This window comes from Strigops habroptila, chromosome W, assembly GCF_004027225.2.
Source record: "Strigops habroptila isolate Jane chromosome W, bStrHab1.2.pri, whole genome shotgun sequence".
Classification (NCBI taxonomy): domain Eukaryota; kingdom Metazoa; phylum Chordata; class Aves; order Psittaciformes; family Psittacidae; genus Strigops; species Strigops habroptila.
Window position 1 is genome coordinate 3,918,268 of NC_044301.2, and position 25,596 is coordinate 3,943,863.

The 25,596-nt window shown below is 46.6% G+C and overlaps 1 protein-coding gene across 1 annotated transcript in view; it reads right to left on the bottom strand.

The window, feature by feature from the left end:
• Window positions 1-25,596, bottom strand: part of LOC115618976 (SET-binding protein-like) — a 280,242-nt gene that overhangs the window by 231,129 nt on the left and 23,517 nt on the right. Inside the window, exon 2 of the mRNA XM_030510989.1 lies at window positions 583-666. Coding sequence (XP_030366849.1) covers window positions 583-666 — 84 coding nt within the window. The remainder of the gene's footprint in view (window positions 1-582; window positions 667-25,596) is intronic.

A 25,596-nucleotide genomic window follows, 5' to 3' on the forward strand; every position in this document is an offset into this window, starting at 1 on the left:
CTTACAATTACTGAACCCTAGAAGTGGTCTCACTGATGTCAATTTGACCAATTTTAGAATAAGGGGCCATTCATTCCAAGTAATGAATATTGAAACCTTGACATCAGTTTGTGAAAAACTTCTTACACATATATCATGAGGAACCTCAATAAAGAATGTTCTTGTGATGGTGTCACTTCAGAACAAAAGTATGCAACGAATGGCATGTTTCTCTGTAACTATCACACATCCAGGCAGCTACAGTATGAAACCAAAGGTTGCATGCATTTAGCCATCAAGGAAGTGCAATATTCTTTAAGAAAGGCATTGCCTGGAGTGGATTTTTATAAAGAAACAGAATTAATGAATAAATAAACCAGATGGGAATAAGTCAGGCTAGGGCATTAACAACTCCTAGTGCAATGAATCCCTGATCTTGCTTGAGGGTTTTTTGACAAATAACAAATGCAAAAACATTAATGTCATTGTCAGCCATGCCAAGGACTTTCTTTGTGTCCAGGAATGCTGATATGCAACAGCACAGTTCAAACAGATGTTAATACATTCTTACATTTCCACCAGTTAAGGTACATATTGACTGACCTGATCCAAGTCTTTCACTTGAGCATTTTTCCCTTTTCTGCAACCACAACTCATAATCAGTTTTGCATCTCCAATGACTTTTCCCTATAAGAGATAAGGCAAGAAAAACATCAGCACAATCTGAACCACTGAAGACCAAGAGGCTTGTATTTATGACCAGAAGCAGGGGAAGAAAGGACATTAAGGAAGCCTATGTACTCATCTCGTGTTGCTGGCAGATACTGTTCCACAGAGGGGTAGCTCCCAAGCTGCCAAGAAGACTTCCCCAAAGACCAATATCACAGCATCAGGGATATCACATAGAGGCAGAAGGAAAGCAAGGTGTGTGGAAAAACACAGTGGGAATACAGGCAAGTCAAGCTGAAAAGGAACAGGTTATTTTAAACCAATGTTTTCATACACATACATGAACAGGAACAAGTCTATCATGCTCAGAGAGTATGATTTCTTATACACCAGCACTTCTGTTCACCCTTGCCGAGTTAGTGCTTATTTGCTTCTAGTGTAGCTAGATTTGGTGAAATAAAGTCTACAGGTGTGACTTGCTCTCATTAGGACAACTGGTCCATATAACCACCGACAAGTCCTTGCCAGGAATTCAACAGCCCACCCTCACCCAACACTACTGGTGCAGACCCTGCAACGTCGATAACATGCTGGGGCCAATGGAGATTTACAAAGAAACAGGGTACCCTCACCCTCCTTTTGCCTACAAACAACAGTTTGGGAAATAATCTGAGCTCAAACACCTTCTTTTCATTGACAACCCATCAGATTGAGTGTGATCTGAGCAGCAAGGTCCCTTGTGTTAATTTGGTTCTTTTCTGGGGATTATATGAGTCACTTTGGAGCTTATCAGACCTGGACATCTTGATAAATCACCATGGCAGAAAGGGTCTGGGATTCTAGGTTTGGTCAAAATGATACTTGAGCTCAAACAGTAACATGGCCAACTGGGTCCCCACAAACTGATCACAATTACTTTCCCATAGACACACACACACATACAGTCATTGCCTTTTTTCAGACTTTTGGTGTCCACAGCTAAAAAAAATAAACACTCTCAGCATCTGCTGGGCAACAGAGGGAGAATCTGCTCATGTGCAGCGATGGAGAGTCATGAGATTTCAGCTGGATGAATTTATATGGAAAAGGAGACCTTAACACTAAAGCAGTTAATGAGTTTCACCAAGTGGAAGTGCTCTGGCCTAAATGATGAGGAAGGGAAAGGGCACAATTAAAAGGAATTGCAGCCATTGCTCAATGTCAGGGCACGGCAGAGAGATGACCCTTGGTGACAGGAATTAAAAACAGGCAGATAAACTTCTGGTCACCTCAGGAGAGCCTGCAACTTGCCAGGTGTGGTGAGATCTCTTACTTGGTGACCCCAGCATCTCACAAGTCCCAGCAAGGTCAGATAAAAATTCTCTTTTCTCTGCTTTCCAAAAGAGACACTGGAGAAGAAACAAAACAAAACACTGAAAATGCTGTACCTACACCTGATACCTAACCAAAATGCCCAATGTTTGGACTGCTGATTGCAACCTGTCAAACTTTCAGGTTTTCAGGGGACTACTTCCAACTGGCATCCTCTGCCCGTGACTCCCATCTATCAAATGTATTTTGCTCTTGCCCCATTACTACAGTCCTTCCACAATTAGTCTGTAATCTCCTAAACTCAAAAAACATTCCCCAGAAAGAAGGGATTAAACTAAAATTTAAAGCAGGAAACTGAGGCACAGGGAGAGACTTGTCTGTCTAACCAAAGGAGACTTTCTAGACACCCCACAGTACATGAGACAAGTTAGAAACACAAAGGAACTAAGGGAGACCCACACATTTCCTAACAGGCAGCTGATGGAAAGCCAGGGTGCCTTAGGGTGCCTGTAGCAGCAACATACATGTGTGTTTAGGAAACCAGATCCATACATGACTTGCTGATGGTCAATTTGTCACAGCATCCACTGCAAAGTCATTATGTTGAAAGATACTCCAGCCCTTTTTACACCACAAACTGAGGAACAGCTCCCATTTTTAGACCCTTCTCTGGCTTCTAGGATACGCTGTCATGCAACCTGAGCTCATGGCAAACCATGGCCATGTTCTCCTGTCTGGCTGGAAGTATCACCAGTTTTATTTAACAGAGAGAAATTGCAACGTTGCCCATAATCACATGGAAAATCAAGAGCAGAGGGGAATACAAGCCCAAAACTTGATAGCTTTTTCCGTGACGGTACAAGAATGCAGGGGCTCTTCCATTCCCTAAAAAAGCAAATGAAAGCAATGCACTGGATGAATAATCCCACCTCCTTTTCCAACTGCAGATGTGCCTCTCCTAATGCCCCTCACCTGAATTAGCTACTACCTCCACCTTATTTTAGGAAAGCTTATTATGAGCAGATACTTAATTTGAGGATAGGTGTCTAACATTAGGTAGCTAAGTTGAAAGACAAAAGAAAAAAAAAAAGCATATGAACAACATTTGCAGCCTGTCACAACTCCGTTCAAGAACAGATGGAGGTCTTGTCATTTAGGGGTTTCCTCACACACATCAAGCAGTTCAGTGGGGATAGGGAAAGGGGCTGCTATTTGGATGCTTGTCTGGAACCAGATTAGAAGAAAGCACGCTTTTCCTCAGCACATGCCTTGTGTTACATTAAACATGAATATGCAAATTGAGCTTTTATTCAGCAATCTGAAACAGAGCCCTCCAAGGTGCTAAGGGTCAATGAGTTGTTTATCTGTATGTTATTTTACAGTTTATAGTGCCCAAGGAGTTCATTAAGAAATTAAAACACCTAGCTGGGGCCTGCTGTGGTTGTTGCTTCCTAATATATCCCTCCCTCCTTCATCCAGCAGTGCCTGATACTTACAGGGGAGGGAGAGGACAACACTGCAAAGACAGGAGCCTCATCTCACTGGGTACTATAGATGTCTGGTCTTAATGTTTCCATGTTTCATGGCCTTTTAATAACAGGATTGGGGAGGAGCACAGTGATCTTGAAAGCTCACAGATGTATTGCTACTAAATGATCCTGTGCTGTCTGCTCTTGATGTGATGCTCTGGTTTAGAAACAGGTAGGCACAAGGATTTCCAATGGAGGAGCTCGCTTTGCCTTCTGCTGGCTCCCACCTGTCATCAGACATCCCCCTCCCCAAGACAAAGAGTAAGAAGGCTCCTTGGTGAGCACTGAAGAGTGAAGCACATATGTCCCATTTTCTCACCTCTTATAGGGAATCTTGCTGGCCTCACCCTCCCTGCACCACTGGCTCCAGCAGTTGGTCAAAGTTTGTAGAAACAGAAGAAAAATAATGATAGTCATAGTAACAGGCTTAATTATCTCAGCTGCATGGGTGACAGGAGCTGATCAGTTGCCAGTTTTCACAGCCTGTGGTTGAGAAACACCAAACTGTATCACTCAGAAGTCAAATGAGGGCCAGTCACAACTTGCTTCATGCCAATGGCTCCAGGGGTATGCCCGGGGGTACATACAAATCAGAGGCTGCGGAGAGCCCTGGCGCTGCCATATTGCCTAGACTGGTTCTACATGGAGCTGCCAGCCCTATTTAAAGGAGTCAGACATGACACACATGGCACCGACAGACCTCTGTGGATCTGCCAGGCTCTGTGCTCTGGAGGAGCTGTCTGAGATTAACTGGAGGATCCCATCTTCCTCCCACTCTCCCAAGTCTGTGACTGGAAAGATCAGCATAAGAGGTGGGCTTGACTTAGCAGTACCACGCCATGCACCTTGCAGCCACTGGCAGGTCCAGCTGGGCTCTGACCTGCTCAGTTCTTCAGCCTTCCTTGGTTTTGAGCAGCAGTCATCGAAAATACTGGCAGTACCCTCGCCCCCAAGTAGCTGGCATAACCCATCTCCACTTGGGCCCTGGAAGGTCTCACTGGCCAAACCTGACCCTGGCTTTTAGCTATTCAAACTCTCTCCATCTCTCCAGTCTTGTAATACCCTCAAAATGTCCCTCATCAACAGACAAAAATGTGAGGTGCAGAAAGTACAGCTGAGCCTTGGCCATGGCAACCTCGGGAAGAGCACAGTTTCCAGTGTGGCCTTTCCAAGGCTTTTAACAGCATTTCAGTTGCTGAAGCAGCCTGAGTCTTCACAGAGAAGTACTTTTCTGAAAGAGCTTTGTGAAGGTGAGCCGAGAAACCCTTCACAGCCTCTTCCCTTTTCTTCCTTTCCTGTCTTAGACCACCAAAAGAGCTCTCGAGCATGATATCAATTAACACAGTGATTGTGCCTGCTCAGGAATGACAAGTGTGTAAGGAAGCTATGCCATCTTTCTCTGACTCCTTCTCCATCCATCCAAATATCCAGAGTGGTCATCACCTCTATAATTTGGGAGGTATATAATGAAATTTTTTAGCAATTACATATCTTTTTTTTTCTCCTCGGGGGGTCAACCTATGAAGGAGGCATTCCCTTACACCCCCCGCTCCCCCACCAGGCTATTTACAATAGCATTTGAGAGTTCTGAAGGTTTTGGATGGCCTTTGAATACCCTTGAGACCTGCCTGCTGATTGTGCTGGGGATCAGCATGTTGGCACACATATGGAGTGTGTTTTACCCACGGCCATCCCATCGTAGGAACACCCTATTTCATCTGATCTGGAAAGATAAGCAAGGTCAGGTTCAAGTCTGGTCTAGGGTTAGATGACGATATATGAGGATCACGAAGAGATTTTCGCTGAGTCTGGACAGTCATGAGTGGCAGGGTGTGTGGGACAGTATGGGCAAGTATCTAGGCCAGTGGGCCCCTCCAGTGCTTTGGAACTTCACCACTGAACAAGTGCAACATCCAGAAAAACTAGTAAAACACTTACTTAAACAAGGTGTGCTGTCGTCCTGGTTATACCAGAGAGGGACAACTCGCTGCAACGTGCTGGGGCTTGGCCTATGCATACAGAGCCCTGCTCAACACTATCCAGCACCTTCAAAGAGAAAAAGATGTCTCTGGATCTGATGGCAAAGCAACAGACAATACAGCTACTCCAACTCCACGCACAGCAGCTACACCAACCCCACTGACAAGCACAGCAGTTGCTCTAACCCTGACCACAACAGACAACGCAGCTACGCCAAGCACCGCAGCTAGACCAACTCGAGCAACAAGTACAGCAGTTACTCAAACTCTGACAGCAAAAGACAATGCAGCTGATGGTGTTACTCAACCCCCAAGCACAGCAGCTACACCAACCCCGACAACAGATTCTGCAACCACTCCAACCCTAGTGGCAGACACTGCAGCCACTCCAACCACAGTGATAGACACTGCAGCTAAACCAAATGGCCAATGTGTGACAATATCTGCTGCCCCTGTAAGCAAGGGAAAAAGCAAAGGAGAGGCACAGAGAACAACCTCTGCAGTGAAGAAAGATGAAGACCCAATGCACTTAATACAGGGGACAGCATCTGAACAAGAGTTATTACCACATGAATCAGAGGTAGAGGAAGAAGAAGAAGAGGTGACTTCTCGACCCCAAACCTTGACCGAGCTGTAGAATATGTGAAAAATTTTCACCCATCTTCCGGGGGAGGACATTGTCACCTGGTTGCTCCAATGCTGGGACAATGGGGCCGACGGTCACGAACTAGAAGGTAGAGAAGACAAGCAGCTGGGATCACTTGCTAGGGAAGGAGGAATTGGCAAAGTGATTGCAAGAGAGAAGCGAGCCCTCAGCCTTTGGAGGCGGCTCTTGGCAGCTATGAAGGAAAGGTTTCCCTACAAGGACGATGTTATGAGTAGCTCAGCCAACTGGACCATGACAGAGAAAGGCATCCAGTCCCTGAGGGAATCAGCCATTATAGAGATGACCTCTCGTAGGCCTGATGCCGGGAATGCATCCGTAGACCCAGATGAAGTTGAATGTACACGACCCATGTGGCAGAAACTTTCATGGAGTGCGCCATCATCATATGCCCACTCATGGGCATCAATGACCTGGAACGACACAGCACCAACAGCAGTGGATGAAGTGAGTCGTGAACTCCGAGAGTTCGAAGACAATCTCACCCCTTCCATCATTTCAGCTGTGGAAAAACTGTCCCAGGAGTTCAAACAATTGAGAGAATTTATCTGATCTATCCAGCTCCCCACATGTACCAACCCATGTCTCAGCTATTAACAGAAGGCGCCCTACTGCTCGAGAAAGAAAATATAGGAGGTACACGCCACGGGCCACCCTATGGTTTTACCTGCGGGATCACGGAGAAGACATGAGAAAATGGGATGGACAACTTACCTCAGATCTGGAGCAATGGGTGCGTGAACTGAAGAGGAGAACAATGGTCAAGGATGATCCTCCCATGAAAGTTGCTGCTCCAGTCTCTGGTGAGCAGTTTCCCAGATGGAGCGAAAGAGCTGATTTTACTCCAGCTCCTGTGATAAGGAATACTAATCCCTTTCTACAAGACAGAAGTGGACAATCTTATGATCACTATTAGAGGGGCCCTGCCTCCAGCCAGGTGGAGGAGAGGGACAATCGGGTTTACTGGACTGTGTGGATCAGATGGCCTGGCACATCAGTCCCACAGAAGTATAAGGCTCTAGTAGATACTGGTGCACAGTGTACCCTGATGCCATCAAACTTTCAAAGGGTGAAACCCATTTATATTTCTGGAGTGAGAGGAGGATCCCAAGAGTTGACTGTACTGGAGGCTGAAATCAGCCTGACTGGGAGGAAGTGGCAAAAGCACCCCATTGTGACTGGTCCAGGGGCTCCATGCATCCTTGGCATAGACTATCTCAGGAGAGGGTACTTCAAAGACCCAAAATGGTACCGATGGGCTTTTGGTATAGCTGCCTTGGAGACAGAGGAAATTAAGCAGCTGTCCAGCCTGCCTGGTCTCTCAGAGGATCCTTCTGTTGTGGGGTTGCTGAAGGTCGAAGAACAACAAGTGCCAATCGTGTCAAAACAATTCACCGGCGGCAATACTGAACCAATCGAGACTCCCTGATTCCCATCCATAAGCTGATCCGCAGACTGGAGAGCCAAGGAGTGATCAGCAGGACCCGCTCACCCTTTAATAGCCCCATATGGCCAGTGCGAAAGTCTAATGGAGAGTGGAGATTAACAGTAGACTATCGTGGCCTGAATGAAGTCACACCACCATTGAGTGCTGCCGTACCGGACATGCTAGAACTTCAATATGAACTGGAGTCAAAGGCAGCCAAGTGGGATGCCACAACCGATATTGCCAATGCATTTTTCTCAATCCCTTTGGCAGCAGAATGCAGGCCACAGTTCGCTTTTACTTGGAGGGGCATCCAGTACACTTGGAACCGACTGCCCCAGGGGTGGAAACACAGCCCTACCATCTGCCATGGATTGATCCAGACTGCACTGGAACAGGGGCAAGCTCCAGAACACCTGCAATACATTGATGACATCATCATGTGGGGCGATACAGTGGAAGAAATTTTCGAGAAAGGGAGGAACATAATCCAAATCCTGCTGAAGGCCGGTTTTGCCATAAAACGGAGTAAGGTCAAGGGATCTGCACAGGAGATTCAATTTTTGGGAATAAAATGGCAAGATGGATGTCGCCAGATCTCCACAGACGTGATCAACAAGATAACAGCAATGTCTCCACCAACTAACAAGAAAGAAACACAAGCTTTCTTAGGTGTTGTGGGGTTCTGGAGAATGCACATCCCAAATTACAGTCTGATTGTAAGCCCTCTCTACCACGTGACCCGGAAGAAGAATGATTTCAAATGGGGCCCTGAGCAACAACAAGCCTTTGAACAAATTAAACGAGAGATAGTTTGTGCAGTAGCCCTTGGACCAATCTGGACTGGGCAAGATGTGAAAAATGTGCTCTATACTGCAGCCGGGGAGAATGGTCCTACCTGGAGCCTCTGGCAGAAAGCTCCAGGGGAGACTCAAGGTCGACCCCTTGGCTTTTGGACCTGGGGATAGAGAGGATCTGAGGCCAGCTGTACTCCCACTGAAAAAGAGATACTGGCAGCCTATGAAGGGGTTCGAGCTGCCTCAGAAGTGATTGGCACTGAAGCACAGCTCCTCCTGGCACCCCAGTTGCCTGTGCTGGGCTGGATGTTCAAAGGCAGGGTCTCCTCTACACATCATGCAACTGATGCTACATGGAGTAAGTGGGCCGCACTAATTACACAACGAGCTCGAATAGGAAATCCCAGTCGTCCAGGAATTCTAGAAGTCATCATGGACTGGCCAGAGGGCAAAGATTTTCGAATGTCACCAGAGGAGGAAGTGATGCATGCTGAAGAGTCCCCACCATATAATGGACTGTCAGAGAGTGAAAAGCAATATGCCTTGTTTACTGATGGGTCCTGCCATATTGTGGGAAAGCATCGGAGATGGAAGGCAGCTGTGTGGAGTCCCCTGGGACAAGTTGCAGAAACTGCTGAAGGAGAGGGTGAATCGAGTCAGTTTGCAGAGGTGAAAGCCATCCAGCTGGCCTTGGACATTGCTGAACGAGAAAAATGGCCAGTACTTTATCTCTAGACTGACTCATGGATGGTGGCAAATGCCCTGTGGGGGTGGTTGCAGCAATGGAAGCAGAGCAAATGGCAACGCAGAAGTAAACCCATTTGGGCTGCTGCATGTGGCAAGATATCGCTGCCTGGGTGCAGAACATGGTGGTGAAGGTACGCCACGTAGATGCTCATGTACCCAAGAGTCAGGCCACTGAGGAACATCAGAACAACCAGCAAGTGGATAAAGCTCCTAAGAATGAAGTGGCTCAGATGGACTTTTAGATTGGCAACATAAGGGTGAATTATTTTTAGCCCGGTGGGCCCATGACACCTCAGGCCATCAAGGCAGAGATGCAACATATAGATGGGCTCGTGATCGAGGGGTGGACTTAACAACGGACGCTATTGCCCAGGTTATTCACAAATGTGAAACATGTGCTGCAATTAAGCAAGCCAAGAGGTTAAAGCCTCTCTGGTATGGAGGACAATGGCTGAAGTACAATTATGGGGAGGCCTGGCAGGTCGACTATATCCCACTCCCGCCGACCCGCCAAGGCAAGCGCTATGTGCTTACCATGGTGGAAGCAACCACCGGATGGCTGGAAACATACGCTGTGCCCCACGCCACTGCCCGGAACACTATCCTGGGCCTTGAGAAAGAAGTCTTGTGGCAACACGGCATCCCAGAGAGTACAGTACAATGGGCTGTTAAAAACTACACTGAGAGCAATGGGAGGTGGGACTTTCAAACACTGGGATACACATTTACCAAAAGCCACCTGGTTGGTCAACACTAGGGGATCTGCCAACAGGGCTGGCCCAGCCCAATCAGAACTTTTACGTACTGTAGAGGGGGATAAAGTTCCTGTGGTGCACATAAAGAATTTGTTGGGGAAGACAGTCTGGGTTATTCCTGCTTCAGGTAAAGGCAAACCCACTCGTGGGGTTGCTTTTGCTCAGGGACCTGGATATACTTGGTGGGTAATGCGGGAAGATGGGGAAGTCCGATGTGCACCTCAAGGGGATTTAATTTTGAGGGGAAACAGCCAATGAACTCAATTGTATGCTGTTGCCTGCTCTATAACACTTTTATAGCCCACCAGCTAGACATCTTCAGGTCACCAGCAACTGACCCTGACTTCCCTCTGATCATCACCCCAACAAAGAATGAACTTTGATGAAACCAGGTGAGCTCAGCAGTGACCAGCACGAGTTCGGTGGTGTCATCAGCAGACAACAACCCAACACTACACACCGTCCCTCCTGCCCTGAAACACTGTTACAAGACATGGAGCCTGACATCATGGACTGGATGAATTCAGCAACTTTATAGGGATTGGTCCATGGACTAAGGAATGATCTCTCTCTCTTTGTGTGTGTGGGCGGGTGCGTGTATATATATATATATATGTATGAGACAAAAGCAATGGTATGTTGACAAATATGGGATTTGAGCATGACATAAATGGTATGGAATAAGGGGTGGATAGTGTCCTGGGTTCAGCTGTAGCAGTCTTTTTTTCTCTTTCTCAGTAGCTTGTGCAGTGCTGTGTTTTTGACTTTCAGCCTGGGAACAACACTGATAACACCGATATATTCATAACACCAATGTTTTTAGTTCTTGCTAAGTAATGTTTACTCCGACCAAGGTCTTTCTCAGTCTCATGCTCTGCCAGGGAGGAGGGGAAGCTGGGAGGAAGCAGAGACAGGACACCTGACCCAAACTAGCCAAAGGGGTATTCCATACCACAGCACGTCATGCCCAGTATATAAACTGGGGGGAGTTACTCGGAAGGCCCAGATCAGTGCTCGGGTCGGGCTGGGTATAAGTCAGTGGGTGATGAGCAATTGTATTCTCTCCCCTTGTTATTTACCTTATCATTAGTATTATTAGTGGTAGTAGTAGTGGTTTTTGTATGGTACCTTAGTTACTGGACTGTTCTTAACTCGTGGGAGTTGTTACATTCTTTCGATTCTCCTCCCCATCCGTCTGGGAGCGGGGGGAGGAAAAAGGTGGGGAGTGAGCGAGTGGCTGCATGGTTCTGAGTTACCGGCTGGGTTTAAAACACGACATGGGGAAACAAGGGGAAACAAAGGCAAACAAGAACTGAATCCAAGGTGGAGGCAAGCTGAAGGACAACAGACAGCTGGTGTTTGGGTGGTTGTAAATCACCCTGAAATGAGCCTTTTCCCTCAGTTTAGTGAAGCCTAAACAACAAAAGAAGACACAGCTTGCAGCCGGACAGCCTACTAGCCAACCACAGACACACATGACAGCTTCATTCAGGAGTCTGGAGACAATACAAAAGCTCTGAAATCGGTCCAACATTCTGCCACCTCAGACAATGGGCCAATTCTCAGAATTGGAGCCCCAAATGAGGGGGAACAGCATTCAAGGGAGATCAAACCAGAAGGCAGGCATCAGAAGGGACTAAAAAGGAGAAGAATGTTCCCAGTTTATTAATGGCGAGGTCTGGCCGGCTGCATCCCAGCTGCCATAGGTTATATTCATTAAAGGGCAGCACTTTGCATGTATTATGCAGAGTGCACGGAGAGCGTGTGTGTGTGCGCGTGTGAGCCTGCCCCTCGCTTGCTAGAGATCAGGATGTGCCTTTCTGCTTAGCACTGTGTGAACCACAAATGTGGTTTTTTCCCACTTGAGCAACTGTATGGGCACAGACGCATGCTCTCACTCATTCCTGAACCTGAAAAGCATAAAGGAACTCGGGCTCTTTCCAAGTAGGAAAAAGAAAAAAAAAAAGAGAAGCCAAATGTTTCATATCTCCTTCCCTCCCGGACATACTTTCATCTCACACACACACAAAATCTATTACAAAAGGCTGAAGCGCTATGCAATTGCCACTGCTGCTGCTGGAGTTCATTGCTCCATAAACCCTTGCCCACCCCTACATGCCATAAAGGACCCGTTCCCACAGTACAACAAACCCGCAGAGGAGAAAAAGAAAAAGAAGTGCTTTAGTCCCAGGAGTTACCCCCTCTGGGCAGGATTGCCCCCTCTGAGGTAGTTTCACCTGCAGCATGTGTCTTGTAGCACCACATACAAATGGCACCCTTTCCCCTACAGCAGCAAAAAGGCCAAGCAAATCCTTTTTATCAGCTTCCCTTTGAAAGCAGGTGGAAAAGTAGAATATAGACACACACACAAAAAAAAAATATAAATACCATTTGCAAAAGTACTGTTTGGATTTGCCTGTCCCAATTATCTCCTTTTCAGCTGCCACATGTTTGAAAGAGTCATACCTTGCAAGTTTTCTTCTCTGCAGCTGTACAGCCCAAGACAGAGCACTTGCTAGAGGTGGTCAGACTTGAAAAATGCTTATTTTTTGTGCTGAAATGGGAGTAGATGAAGAGAAAGGGATGAATTTTTCAAAGCTATCTATGGATTTTGATGCATGTTTCCCATGCATTTTCACTGAAGACGTGTCAAAGTCCAATTGCCTTTGCTTTTGAAGTGTCACACTGATCTGTTCAGAACAGTTATGGCTGTGGGAGCTAGTGACGTCTCTCAAATTTGGAGAAACTTAGGTGCACAGAAACTAAAAACAATAAGTGTTCCTTAGGATGCAGCAATTCCAACACATTTTATTCTCAAAAAAAATGGGGAAATTAGTGTTAGGGCTCCAAAAAAACCCCAAACCTTTATGCTTTATTCACCCTTTACTTCACTAGTCTACACTATTATTGCCACAACTCTGGAGTCCTTAGAGACCATGAGCATGATCCCTATCTCCTCCTATTTTTACCTTGTGATAATATTATGCAGATGCCAGAGGGCAACTGGGCAAAGACAAGTATAGCAGATTCAACAAGCTTTTTCTCCAGCTCAAGGTAGGATCGAAGATCAACTCTATATGAAAGACAAGATGAAGTGATATTCGAACCCCAGGCATGAAGACTGGAGAAATCCCCGCCCGGTTTATCAACAGTAAGGCAAAAAGCCTCTCAATTAGCATTCATAGAAAGAAGAAAACTAAAGCCAGGCTGGGTGAGTGCCCAAAGATGTGGTAGATGAGTGGTAGGAAACAATGGAGGGCTGCAACAATTCCTAGCACTGTGGATGAAACAGAGTCTGCAGGGATCAGATGGAGGTTAAGTTTGCTGGGAGGATAATAAGGTCGAAATCTTTAATTTTAAAATATGTTTATCTTCGCACTGAAATAGCACTTTTTGTTTCAGATATCTAGCAAGTCCAAACACACATTTTTCAAATTCAGGAAAACCAAGCTCTTATTTGGATGAGCTGCCTTTTTTGTTTGGTTGGTTGGGTTTTTTTCCTTCTTTGCCTGCTTTAAACTCTGCTATTTCAATAATTTAACAACCTATCTTAAATATTTCACCAATAAATCACAGCCTTGTGTTTCTACTTCATGTTAAAACTAATCAGTGGAGGAATGCCTGAGCTAGAAGTTAAAATTCTGTTCCACCAAGCCAGCGATGCATAAACATTTCTCCATAGACTCTCTGGTGAATAAAAACTTCTCTGTGGAATTAATGTTCATATAAAAAGTTCTTTGTTCGGGCATACAGTGCAACCATGGTCCCAGATCGTCTGCATCCTGACAACAGGGCTTGAGATTTCCAGAGCTAATTTTTAAAAATGCCTTTGGGGTGAAGGAGATGAGAGCCTGTACCAAGGAACCCCAAATCTCATTGAGCATCAACAGGAATAAAACTTCTCAAGTTATTAAATTGTGTGGGCATTTTTAACTACATTTCAATGAAGTTTGGATGCAAAATCAACACATTTATAAAAACTAAGAAAAACACACCTACCCTTCCTCACTGTCTCCCAAAGTCCCAGTTCATCAAAATGAAGCCAGGAAGCCTCACATATATATAATTTAGTGCAATTGACTCTAATTTTTTTTCTAAATCATTCAAGGCAAGACCCTCTTTGGTCTCAGTCAGATAAATCCAAAATGCATGAACAATGTGAATAGATAGCAAGAAGTTGATAGCTAACATATTGAATCCAAAAACCAAAACAGAAGAGAGAAAAATGAATGCTAAAAGGGAAGGGGAAAGGGGAATAGCTGTAAACTACATTATTACTAAGCTGCTTTTCATGTTTTGTGTCAACTTTTTACTTAGTTTTGTTACAAAACTTTTAAAGTCATGCCTTTTGCTTCAAAGAAGTCTACAGTGAATGATCTCACGTTGATACCCATAATAAAGTATGACCAAAATATACACAATCATATGCACAGATAAAAATCATCTTGGGCAACATGATTCCTCTTCTGCAGCTGGGCAAATGTCTCTGCATCCCAGCTCCTAAGACTGGCTGGAGCTTGCCTGGGCAAGGGTAGTCAAGGTAGAAATCGGAGACATGTCCTCCTCCTCATTTGAAGACAGACATCTCCATCTTTCCTCCCCATGTGCAGCTGACGACTTCCTGCACAAACTGACACAGAAACAGCTAATTTACTGCTTTTTGTCAGGAATGTAGCCAGGGCTTCAGTCCCCTGCGCCCTGGACTCCCTCGGCTGGGCTGCTTCATCCCAAAAATGGTCTCCCCTTCCTTCTGCCCCTCTCCTCCAACACACACTCCTCCTCTTCTTCTGCTTTTGTAACTTATCTCCCTGCAAGCTACTTCCAAACAGGAGTCGAAATTAAACAGGCTGCTCATACGCCATGGCTCACTTGTCTGTTCCCCTCACTGCCATCTGGCCTATTTGCTCAGCCAAAAGGAAAAAAAACAAACAAATGGGGTGGGGAGGGGGGGGGGGGAGAAGAAGAAGAAGGATAAAGCCAGACACAATGAGGATGAGGAGGAAGGTGATGATGCTGTCTCTAGCATCTGCTCCTTGACCAGGCTCCCAGATAGATCAGTAATGGAGATCAGCAGAACCAGTGACAATTAACCCAAACACAGTCCTGTTTATTTGTTTATTTAACCTGTTCAGAGAGATCAGCTCATGTGCACCATGCTCCAGCCAGGAGACAAAAGGAGATCCTCAGCTCCTGAACCAGGCTGGAGAAGAAAACCCCAACAGATTCTTCAGAGCATGACGACTGTGCTGCTGGGCTGAGGTTTTCCTTAACTTTACAAATCACCTTATTTTTTATACAGCAACACAGGCAGAAGAGCAAGGAGATGTGACTGGGTGTGTGGGGAGTTGCAGGTCTGCCCTGGTTTTGATGCACACTAATTTCTAGAGCTCCTGACCCTGCAAAACCAGAGGAAAGGAAAGGAAAGAAAAAAGGCCTGCAAGGTGCTGAGTGCAAAGATTCAAAGATTTATTTTTTTTTTTTTTTTAATTAAATAAAGGAAAGAAAAGAGAGGTAGCTCAAGAAACTGCATGGCTCACCATCACTAAACATTTGTGCCAGGGTGGGGAGAAAGTCTGGGAGCAGAGCTGTGGGAATAACAAAAATTATATTTGTTTTTCAAGCTGAAATGAAAACTTCAAGATTTAAAAAAAATAAAATAGATTAACCTGAAAAATAGTTTTCTAATAAGGACAGCTACAAAGCCATTTATACAGCAGAATGAAAAGGGGGTAAGAAAACTGCTTTTTCAACACCTTTTACTGCTTTTTCTTTTTTTAATTTTCAATGAGACATTGCATACAGGTGCTGGCCTATGTGCTGATAAGGAATTAAATTGCATTCCAGTCCTATTACCTAGCTTTGCACATATTTACCTCCAACAAATGGGAGCAGAATTCAGCTCATGTTTGTCTGCAGAGTGCAAAAGGTGAGTAGCACAGAAGCGTGTGAGTGAAAACACATGCCTCATGCTGAGATAGGTATCAAAAGCTCTACAGTTGGTTCGTCTCAAGGCAGACACCACTGAGCCATGAGACAATGATAATTACCATTAGAGGTCCATGAGATCATGGTGGGAAAGCTCCTGCAGGGAGAGACAGCTGGGGAGGAAGAGCAGACCTCCTCTTTCTGAGGCAGCAGGGGTTGCGTGCAGGCACAGAGAAGCCCCTGATGCTTCCCAGAAGGAAAGGTGTTGCTGCACAGACCATTAGGGAAAGAGCCCTTCCATTAGCCATGCACCTACACCTGAGTCCTTCACAAACACGGAGAAGAGACAATCCAGCATGAAGACAGTACCTTCTGATTCACTCTTGTGTTTTCCCATTGCAGCTTGAGTCTACAACACAGCAAAATTTAGCAGGTTGAATGTTTTCATGTATGATCATTCCTCTACTTGCAACCACTGAGCAAAATGAGCATCGCCTATCTTAGGCTTCCCATTTTCCTACAACTGCATCTGCACATGTAGGTAGGTAACATGCAGAAAGAGTGGCAACAGGTGCCCCAAAGCAAAGGCTGCATTGATTTTTCCAGAAGTTGGGCTTGTGGTTCCTAGTAATACAGAATGACTCTTTCCCCATCCAAGCAGACTACTTGCAGCCTTTAGAAAGGAAGAAATGTTTTGTGAATGCAAAATACTTTCTGACAGTGGAAACAAACCAGAAGTGCACCTAAAACCAAAACGCGGCAGTATTTCTGACTTTAACGCTGCTGCAGGTCCACCACAGGTTTCGGCTGACATCATCAGCCCATCCACGCTCCACTCTTGTGGTTTATGATCTCACCACAATGCACCATGTGGAGTCATTCCCTCCTATCTTAGTGACCCATCCGTTATCCTCTACCTAATTGCTTCCACAGCATCACTGCAACAGAGATATTTCCTACAGCTGAACATTTGCATTCCCAAGAGCTGGCACTTGCCAGGTCAAGTTCCTCAGTCTTTACATTTGATGCTACTACAATGGGAAGATGTTCCAGTGAACAGAAAAGCACATGGAGACAGCAAACAACCCGATTCCTCCACCTAGATTTTCTTTTAAATAAAAGGGGACTTGCTAAAGATCATCTTACATTATGGAAACAGGACTGAAGGAAAAGGGAATAGTGTCAAGTGCTATCTGGCCAATGCACCATTAAATCAGAATCCCCCAGTTGGGGATAACAATGAACTGCAAGAAAGTCAACAGAAAGGGGGTGCAGTACGGAAAACTGGGAAGGGGGATGGGGGGTGGGTTATTTTGTGGTTTTGTTTTGAGATGTGGGAGCTGGGAGAAACCAACACTGAGCTAATGGCATACAAGCTGACTCCTGAACACTGCACACACCCCCAGGGTCTGAGCTTCCCAAAAAACCAAACAACTCATCCTGTGAAGAGAATGAGGATGCTCCCCATTTTATAGTTGGCAGTGAAAGCACCAGCAGATGCCCTGACATGCCCACCTGAAAATGGATGGCATCTTGTCCTGGGTTCAGCTATAGCAGTCATATTTCTCCTTCTTAGTAGCTGGTGCAGGGCTGTGTTTTTAACTTTCAGCCTGGGAACACAACTGATAACACCGATGTTTTTAGTTGTTGCTAAGTAATGTTTATTCTGACCAAGGACTTTCTCAGTCTCATGCTTTGCCAGGGAGGAGGGGAAGCCGGGAGGAAGCAGAGACAGGACACCTGACCCAAACTAGCCAAAGGGGTATTCCATACCACAGCATGTCCTGCCCAGTACATAAACGGGGGGGAGCTACCCAGAAGGCTAGATCGCTGCTTGGGTCAGGCTGGGTACTGGTGGGCGGGTGGTGAACAATTGTATCCTCTCCCCTTGTTATTTCCCTTATCATTATTATTATTGGTGGTAGTAGTAGTGGTTTTGTATTAGACCTTAGGCTTAGTTACTGGACTGCTCTTATCTCAACCCGTGGGAGTTACATTCTTCAGATTCTCCTTCCCATCCCTCCGGGAGCAGGGGGAGGAAGAAGGGGGGGGGGGAGTGAGCGAGTGGCTGTGTGGTTCCGAGTTACCCGCTGGGCTCAAGCCAGGACACTTCTTTGTGGTGCCCAACGTGGGGCACGAAGGGTTGAGATAATGACAGATCTGACCGGAGTGTGTCTAATCATATTTGTGATAAGCATTCATTGTTACTACTCGTCACAATGGTGATTTATTTGCTCTCAGAGTTGTTGCACTTGATCTCAGAGTTTCAGCATGTCGAACCTTACTTACAGCCAGTATTTGCTGTTTTAGTGTTTATCAGCTGGGGGGCCTGGGCAAAGGTTCTTCTTTCACTGTACTTCATGGTAATGACTTGTAATGCAATAGATTCACTGATCATGAAACTGGTCTGGCTTGCGCTCCCAGCACGGCCATCACCTCTATACTTTGGGATGTATAAAATGAAATTTTTTAGCAATTGCATATCTTTTCTTTTCTCCTCAGAGGGTCAATCTACGAAGGAGGCATTCCCTTACACCCCCCGCTCCCCCACCAGGCTATTTACAATAGCATTTGAGAGTTCTGAAGGTTTTGGATGGCCTTTGAATAACATTGAGACCTGCCTGCTGATTGTGCTGGGGATCAGCATGTTGGCACACATATGGAGTGGTTTTTACCCATGGCAATCCCACCCTGGGAACATCCTATTTTGTCTGATCTCGAAAGTTAAGCAGTATCGGGTTCAAATCTGGTCTAGGGTTAGATGACGATATAGGAGGACCACCAGGAGATTTTCCCTGAGGCTGGACAGTCATGAGTGGCAGGGTGTGTGGGACAGTATGGGCAAGTATCTAGGCCAGTGGGCCCCTCCAGTGCTTTGGAACTTCACCACTGAACAAGTGCAACATCCAGAAAAACTAGTAAAACACTTACTTAAACAAGGTGTGCTGTCGTCCTGGTTATACCAGAGAGGGACAACTCGCTGCAACGTGCTGGGGCTTGGCCTATGCCTACAGAGCCCTGCTCAACACTATCCACCACCTTCAAAGAGAAAAAGATGTCTCTGGATCTGATGGCAAAGCAACAGACAACGCAGCTATGCCAACTCCAAGCACAGCAGCTACACCAACCCCAGTGACAAGCACAGTAGCTACTCAAACCCCGACAGCAATAGACAATGCAGCTGTTGGTGTTACTCAACCCCCAACCACAACAGCTTCACCAATCCCGGCAACAGACACTGCAGCCATTCCAACCCTAGTGGCAGACGCTGCAGCCATTCCAACCCTAGTGGCAGACACTGCAGCCACTCCAACCACAGTGATAAACACTGCAGCTAAACCAAATGGCCAATCTGTGACAATATCAGTAGCCCCTGTAAGCAAAATCAAAAGAGAGGCACAAAGAGCAACCCCTGCAGTGAAGAAAGATGAAGACCCAATGCAACTACTACAGGGAAGAGGATCTGAACAAGAATTACTACTACGTGGATAAGAGGAAGAGGAAGACGAAGAAGAGGTGACTTCTCGACCCCGAACATCGACCGAGCTGCGGAATATGCGAAAAGATTTCGGCCATCTTCCAGGGGAGCACATTGTCACCTGGTTGCTCCAATGCTGGGACAATGGGGCCGACAGTCAAGAACTAGAAGGTAGGGAAGCCAAGCAGCTGGGATCACTTGCTAGGGAAGGAGGAATTGACAAAGCGAATGCAAAAGACAAGAGAGCCCTCAGCCTTTGGAGGCAGCTCTTGGCAGCTGTGAAGGAAAGGTTTCCCTACAAGGACGATATTAGGAGTAGCTCAGCCAACTGGACCACGATAGAGAAAGGCATCCAGTCCCTGAGGTAATCAGCCATTCTAGAGATGATCTATCGTAGGCAGGATGCCAGGAATATATCCGCAGATCCAGATGAAGTTGAATGTACACGACCCATGTGGCAGAAACTTTCATGGAGTGCACCATCATCATATGCCCACTCATGGGCATCAATGACCTGGAATGACGGAATATCACCAACAGTGGGTTAACTGATTCGTCAACTCCGAGAGTTCGAAGACAATCTCATCCCTTCCATCATTTCAGCTGTGGAAAAACTGTCCCAGGAGTTCAAACAATTGAGAGACAATTTATCCAATCTATCCAGCTCCCCACGTGTACCAACCCATGCCTCAGCTATTAACAGAAGATGCCCTACTGCTTGGAGAGAGAAAATATAGGAGGTACACGCCACGGGCCACCCTATGGTTTTACCGGCGGGATCACGGAGAAGACATGAGAAAGTGGGATGGAAAACCTACCTCAGTTCTGGAGCAATGGGTGCATGAACTGAAGAGGAGAACAATGGTCAAGGATGATCCTCCCAGGAAAGCTGCTGCTCCAGTCTCTGGTGAGCAGTTTCCCAGATGGAGTGGAAGAGCTGATTTTACTCCAGCTCCTGTGATAAGGAATACTAATCCCTTTCTACGAGACAAAAGTGGACAATCTTGTGATTGGTATTAGAGGGGCCCTGCCTCCAGCCAGGTGGAGGAGAGGGACAATCAGGTTTACTGGACTGTGTGGATCAGATGGCCTGGCACATCAGTCCCACAGAAGTATAAGGCTCTAGTAGATACTGCTGCACAGTGTACCCTGATGCCGTCAAAGTATCAAGGGGTGGAACCCATTTATATTTCTGGAGTGAGAGGAGGATCCCAAGAGTTGACTGTACTGGAGGCTGAAACCAGCCTGACTGGGAGGAAGTGGAAAAAGCACCCCATTGTGACTGGTCCAGGGGCTCCATGCATCCTTGGCATAGACTATCTCAGGAGAGGGTACTTCAAAGACCCAAAAGGGTATAGATGGGCTTTTGGTATCGCTGCCTTGGAGACAGAGGAAATTAAGCAGCTGTCCACCTTGCCCGGTCTCTCAGAGGATCCTTCTGTTGTGGGGTTGCTGAAGGTCGAAGAACAACAAGTGCCAATTGCGACCACAAAAGTGCACCGGCAGAAATATCGCACCGAGACTCCCTGATTCCCATCCATAAGCTGATCCGCAGACTGGAGAGCCAAGGAGTGATCAGCAGGACCCGCTCACCCTTTAATAGCCCCATATGGCCAGTGTGAAAGTCTAATGGAGAGTGGAGACTAACAGTAGACTATCATGGCCTGAATGAAGTCACACCACCATTGAGTGCTGCCGTACCGGACATGCTAGAACTTCAATATGAACTGGAGTCAAAGGCAGCCAAGTGGTATGCCACAGTTGATATTGCCAATGCATTTTTCTCAATCCCTTTGGCAGCAGAATGCAGGCCACACTTTGCTTTCTCTTGGAGGGGCGTCCAGTACACTTGGAACCGACTGCACCAGGGGTGGAAACACAGCCCTACCATCTGCCATGGATTGATCCAGACTGCACTGGAACAGGGGCAAGCTCCAGAACACCTGCAATACATTGATGACATCATCGTGTGGGGCGATACAGCGGAAGAAGTTTTCGAGAAAGGGAGGAACATAATCCAAATCCTGCTGAAGGCCGGTTTTGCCATGAAACGGAATAAGGTCAAGGGACCTGCACAGGAGATTCAATTTTTGGGAATAAAATGGCAAGATGGATGTCGCCAGATCTCCACAGGTGTGATCAACAAGATAACAGCAATGTCTCCACCAACTAACAAGAAAGAAACACAAGCTTTCTTAGGTGTTGTGGGGTTCTGGAGAATGCACATCCCAAATTACAGTCTGATTGTAAGCCCTCTCTACCACGTGACCCGGAAGAAGAATGATTTCAAATGGGGCCCTGAGCAACAACAATCCTTTGAACAAATTAAACGAGAAATAGTTCATGCAGTAGCCCTCGGACCAGGCCGGACCGGGCCAGATGTGAAAAATGTGCTCTATACCGCAGCTGGGGAGAATGGTCCTACCTGGAGCCTCTGGCAGAAAGCTCCAGGGGAGACTCAAGGTCGACCCCTTGGCTTTTGGACCTGGGGATAGAGAGGATCTGAGGCCAGCTATACTCCCACTGAAAAAGAGATACTGGCAGCCTATGAAGGGGTTCAAGCTGCTTCAGAAGTGATTGGAACTGAAGCACAGCTCCTCCTGGCACCCCGGTTGCCTGTGCAGGGCTGGATGTTCAAAGGCAGGGTCTCCTCTACATATCATGCAACCGATGCTACATGGAGTAAGTGGGCCGCACTCATTACACAATGAGCTGGAATAGGAAATCCCAGTCATCCAGGAATTCTAGATGTCATCATGGACTGGCCAGAGGGCAAAGATTTTCGAATGTCACCAGAGGAGGAAGTGATGCATGCTGAAGAGGCCCCACCATATAATGGACTGTCAGAGAGTGAAAAGCAATATGCCTTGTTTATTGATGGGTCCTGCCATATTGTGGGAAAGCATCGGAGATGGAAGGCAGCTGTGTGGAGTCCCCTGGGACAAGTTGCAGAAACTGCTGAAGGAGAGGGTGAATCGAGTCAGTTTGCAGAGGTGAAAGCCATCCAGCTGGCCTTGGACATTGCTGAACGAGAAAAATGGCCAGTACTTTATCTCTAGACTGACTCATGGATGGTGGCAAATGCCCTGTGGGGGTGGTTGCAGCAATGGAAGCAGAGCAACTGGCAACGCAGAAGTAAACCCATCTGGGTTGCTGCACTGTGGCAAGATATCGCTGCCTGGGTGCAGAACCTGGTGGTGAAGGTACGCCACGTAGATGCTCATGTACCCAAGAGTCGGGCCACTGAGGAACACCAGAACAACCAGGAAGTGGATAAAGCTCCTAAGAATGAAGTGGCTCAGATGGACTTGGATTGGCAACATAAGGGTGAATTATTTTTAGCCCGCTGGGTCCATGACACCTCAGGCCATCAAGGCAGAGATGCAACATATAGATGGGCTCGTGATCGAGGGGTGGACTTAACGATGGACACTATTGCCCAGGTTATTCACGAATGTGAAACATGTGCTGCAATTAAGCAATCCAAGCAGTTAAAGCCTCTCTGGTATGGAGGATGATGGCTGAAGTACAAGTATGGGGAGGCCTGGCAGATTGACTATATCACACTCCCACCGACCCGCCAAGGCAAGCACTATGTGCTTACCATGGTGGAAGCAACCACCGGATGGCTGGAAACATATGCTGTGTCCCACGCCACTGCCCGGAACACTATCCTGGGCCTTGAGAAACAAGTCTTGTGGCGACACGGCACCCCAGAGAGAATTGAGTCAGACAATGGGACTCATTTCCGGAACAACCTCATAGACACTTGGGCCAAAGAGCATGGCATTGAGTGGGTATATCACATCCCCTACCATGCACCAGCCTCTGGGAAAATCGAATGGTACAATGGGCTCTTAAAAACTACCCTGAGAGCAATGGGTGGTGGGACTTTCAAACATTGGGATACCCATTTACCAAAATCCACCTGGTTGGTCAACACTGGGGGATCTGCCAACAGGGCTGGCCTGGCCCAATCAGAACTTTTACGTACTGTAGAGGGGGATAAAGTTCCTGTGGTGCACATAAAGAATTTGTTGGGGAAGCCAGTCTGGGTTATTCCTGCTTCAGGTAAAGGCAAACACACTTGTGGGGTTGCTTTTGCTCAGGGACCTGGATATACTTGGTGGGTAATGAGGGAAGATGGGGAAGTCCGGTGTGTACCTCAATGGGATTTAATTTTGGGGGAAACAGCCAACGAACTCAATTGTATGCTGTTGCCTGCTCTATAACACTTTTATAGCCCACCAGCTAGATATCCTCACGTCACCCGCAACTGACCCTGACTTCCCTCTGATCATCACGCCAACAAAGAATGAATTTTGACAAAACAAGATGAGCTCAGCAGTGACCAGACGAGTTTGGCGGTATCATCAGCAGGCAACAACCCAACACTACACACCGTCCCTCCTGCCCTGAAAGACTATTACAAGAGATGGAGCCTGACATCATGGACTGGATGAATATAGCAATTTTATAGGGATTGTTCCATGGACTAGGGAATGATATCTTTCTCTTTGTGTGTGGGTGTGGGTGTATATATATGTGTATATATGGGACAGGGGCGATGGTGTGTTGAGAGATGTGGGATCTGAGCATGACATGAATGGTATGGAATAAGGGGTGGATACTGTCCTGGGTTCAGCTATAGCAGTCATTTTTCTCCTTCTTAGTAGCTGGTACAGTGCTGTGGTTTTGACTTTCATCCTGGGAACAATGGTGATAACACCGATGTTTTTAGTTGTTGCTAAGTAATGTTTACTCCGATCAAGGACTTTCTCAGTCTCATGCTCTGCCAGGGAGGAGGGGAAGCCGGGAGGAAGCAGAGACAGGACACCTGACCCAAACTGGCCAAAGGGGTATTCCATACCATGGCACGTCATGCCCAGTATATAAAACAGCAGGAGTTACCCGGAAGGCCCAGATTGCTGCTCGGGTCGGGCTGGGTATCGGTCGGCGGGTGGTGAGCAATTGTATCCTCTCCCCTTGTTATTTCCCTTATCATTATTATTATTAGTGGTGGTAGTAGTGGTTTTGTATTATACCTTATGCTTAGTTACTGGACTGCTCTTATCTCAACCCATAGGAGTTACATTCTTTTGCTTCTCCTCCCCATCCCTCCGGGAGCAGGGGGAGGAAGAAGGGGGGGGAGCGAGCGAGCTGCTGTGTGGTTCCAAGTTACCGGCTGGGCTTAAACCATGACACATCTTCAGCAGGTCAAGAAGCAGCAGATACCATCTTTCACATCTCTGACTGGAGCTTTTAAGCTCCAAGCCACTCCATAAATACCATTTCACATCTCCACTTTCCATAGCGAGGTTCTGAAATACTTTGCATTTGCATGTTGGCCTCTGGGAAGATGCTGTCCTCTCATGACTGCACGTGGTGTGATGGTGAGAAATTTTGGGGTCCTCAATTTGTTTTCCCTCTGTGAGTTTTTTGTATTTGGAAAGTCCCTTTAACTCTCTGTGCTTCTTTATCTCCTCCCATGTTTAAGGGTAAGAAACCTTTTCTTTATAGAACTTCTCCAATGGGCAGGAGAGGTTTTTCAAACCAATATTAGGATCATCTCTTATCTAGCATACCCAAGGTGTTCAACCATGACTCCTTGACTTATGCCAACAGAACCTAAGGCCTTTAAAAGCTTTCCCATCCAAATATTGGACTAATCCAGGCATACTGCATCCATCAATATCCAGATAATTCAACCTCCAGCAGGTACAAGACACTCAAGGGATTGTGTTTGCCCATCTTGGCTTCACAAAGGCCAAAGGACTTTTGTTACCTTTAAAGAAGAGCACTTCCTCAGTGCTGTATCATGCCTAACCATGCCAGCAAGAGGGGGAACACACTCAGGGACTATTGTGGCATGTTGACACTTGTTGGCCAAGGAAACCAACCACATCACTAGTATGAAGAGTCAAAGATCTAAGAGCAGGCTGAAGACTTGAGCCTCTCCATCCTGAGAGTCCCACATCTCCCAGCCATGAAGTGGATGGGTGTTGGTGCAAGGCCACAATGCTTGTTTTGGTGGTTCTCATTAGGTTCTCACCCTTAGCAGTGCTTTAAGGCCATTTGCCTTCCCCAGCTCCTCATATCAGCTGTCTCAGCACCCAGGTTGGAAATTCAAAAACCCCGAAGGGTTTGAGTCACAGTGGGCCACAAATCCACTATTTAAGACTGGACCTAAGCCTGTGCCTTCATGCTCCTGCAAGAGCTGGACCTAAAGTTACAGGAATCAGAGTGGTAATAGGCAAGGCTGTGGTGAGCATGAGGAGATAGCCAGCAGCCAGAGACAGCTTAATTTATGGCAAAGGAGACAAAGCACAACTGAAAG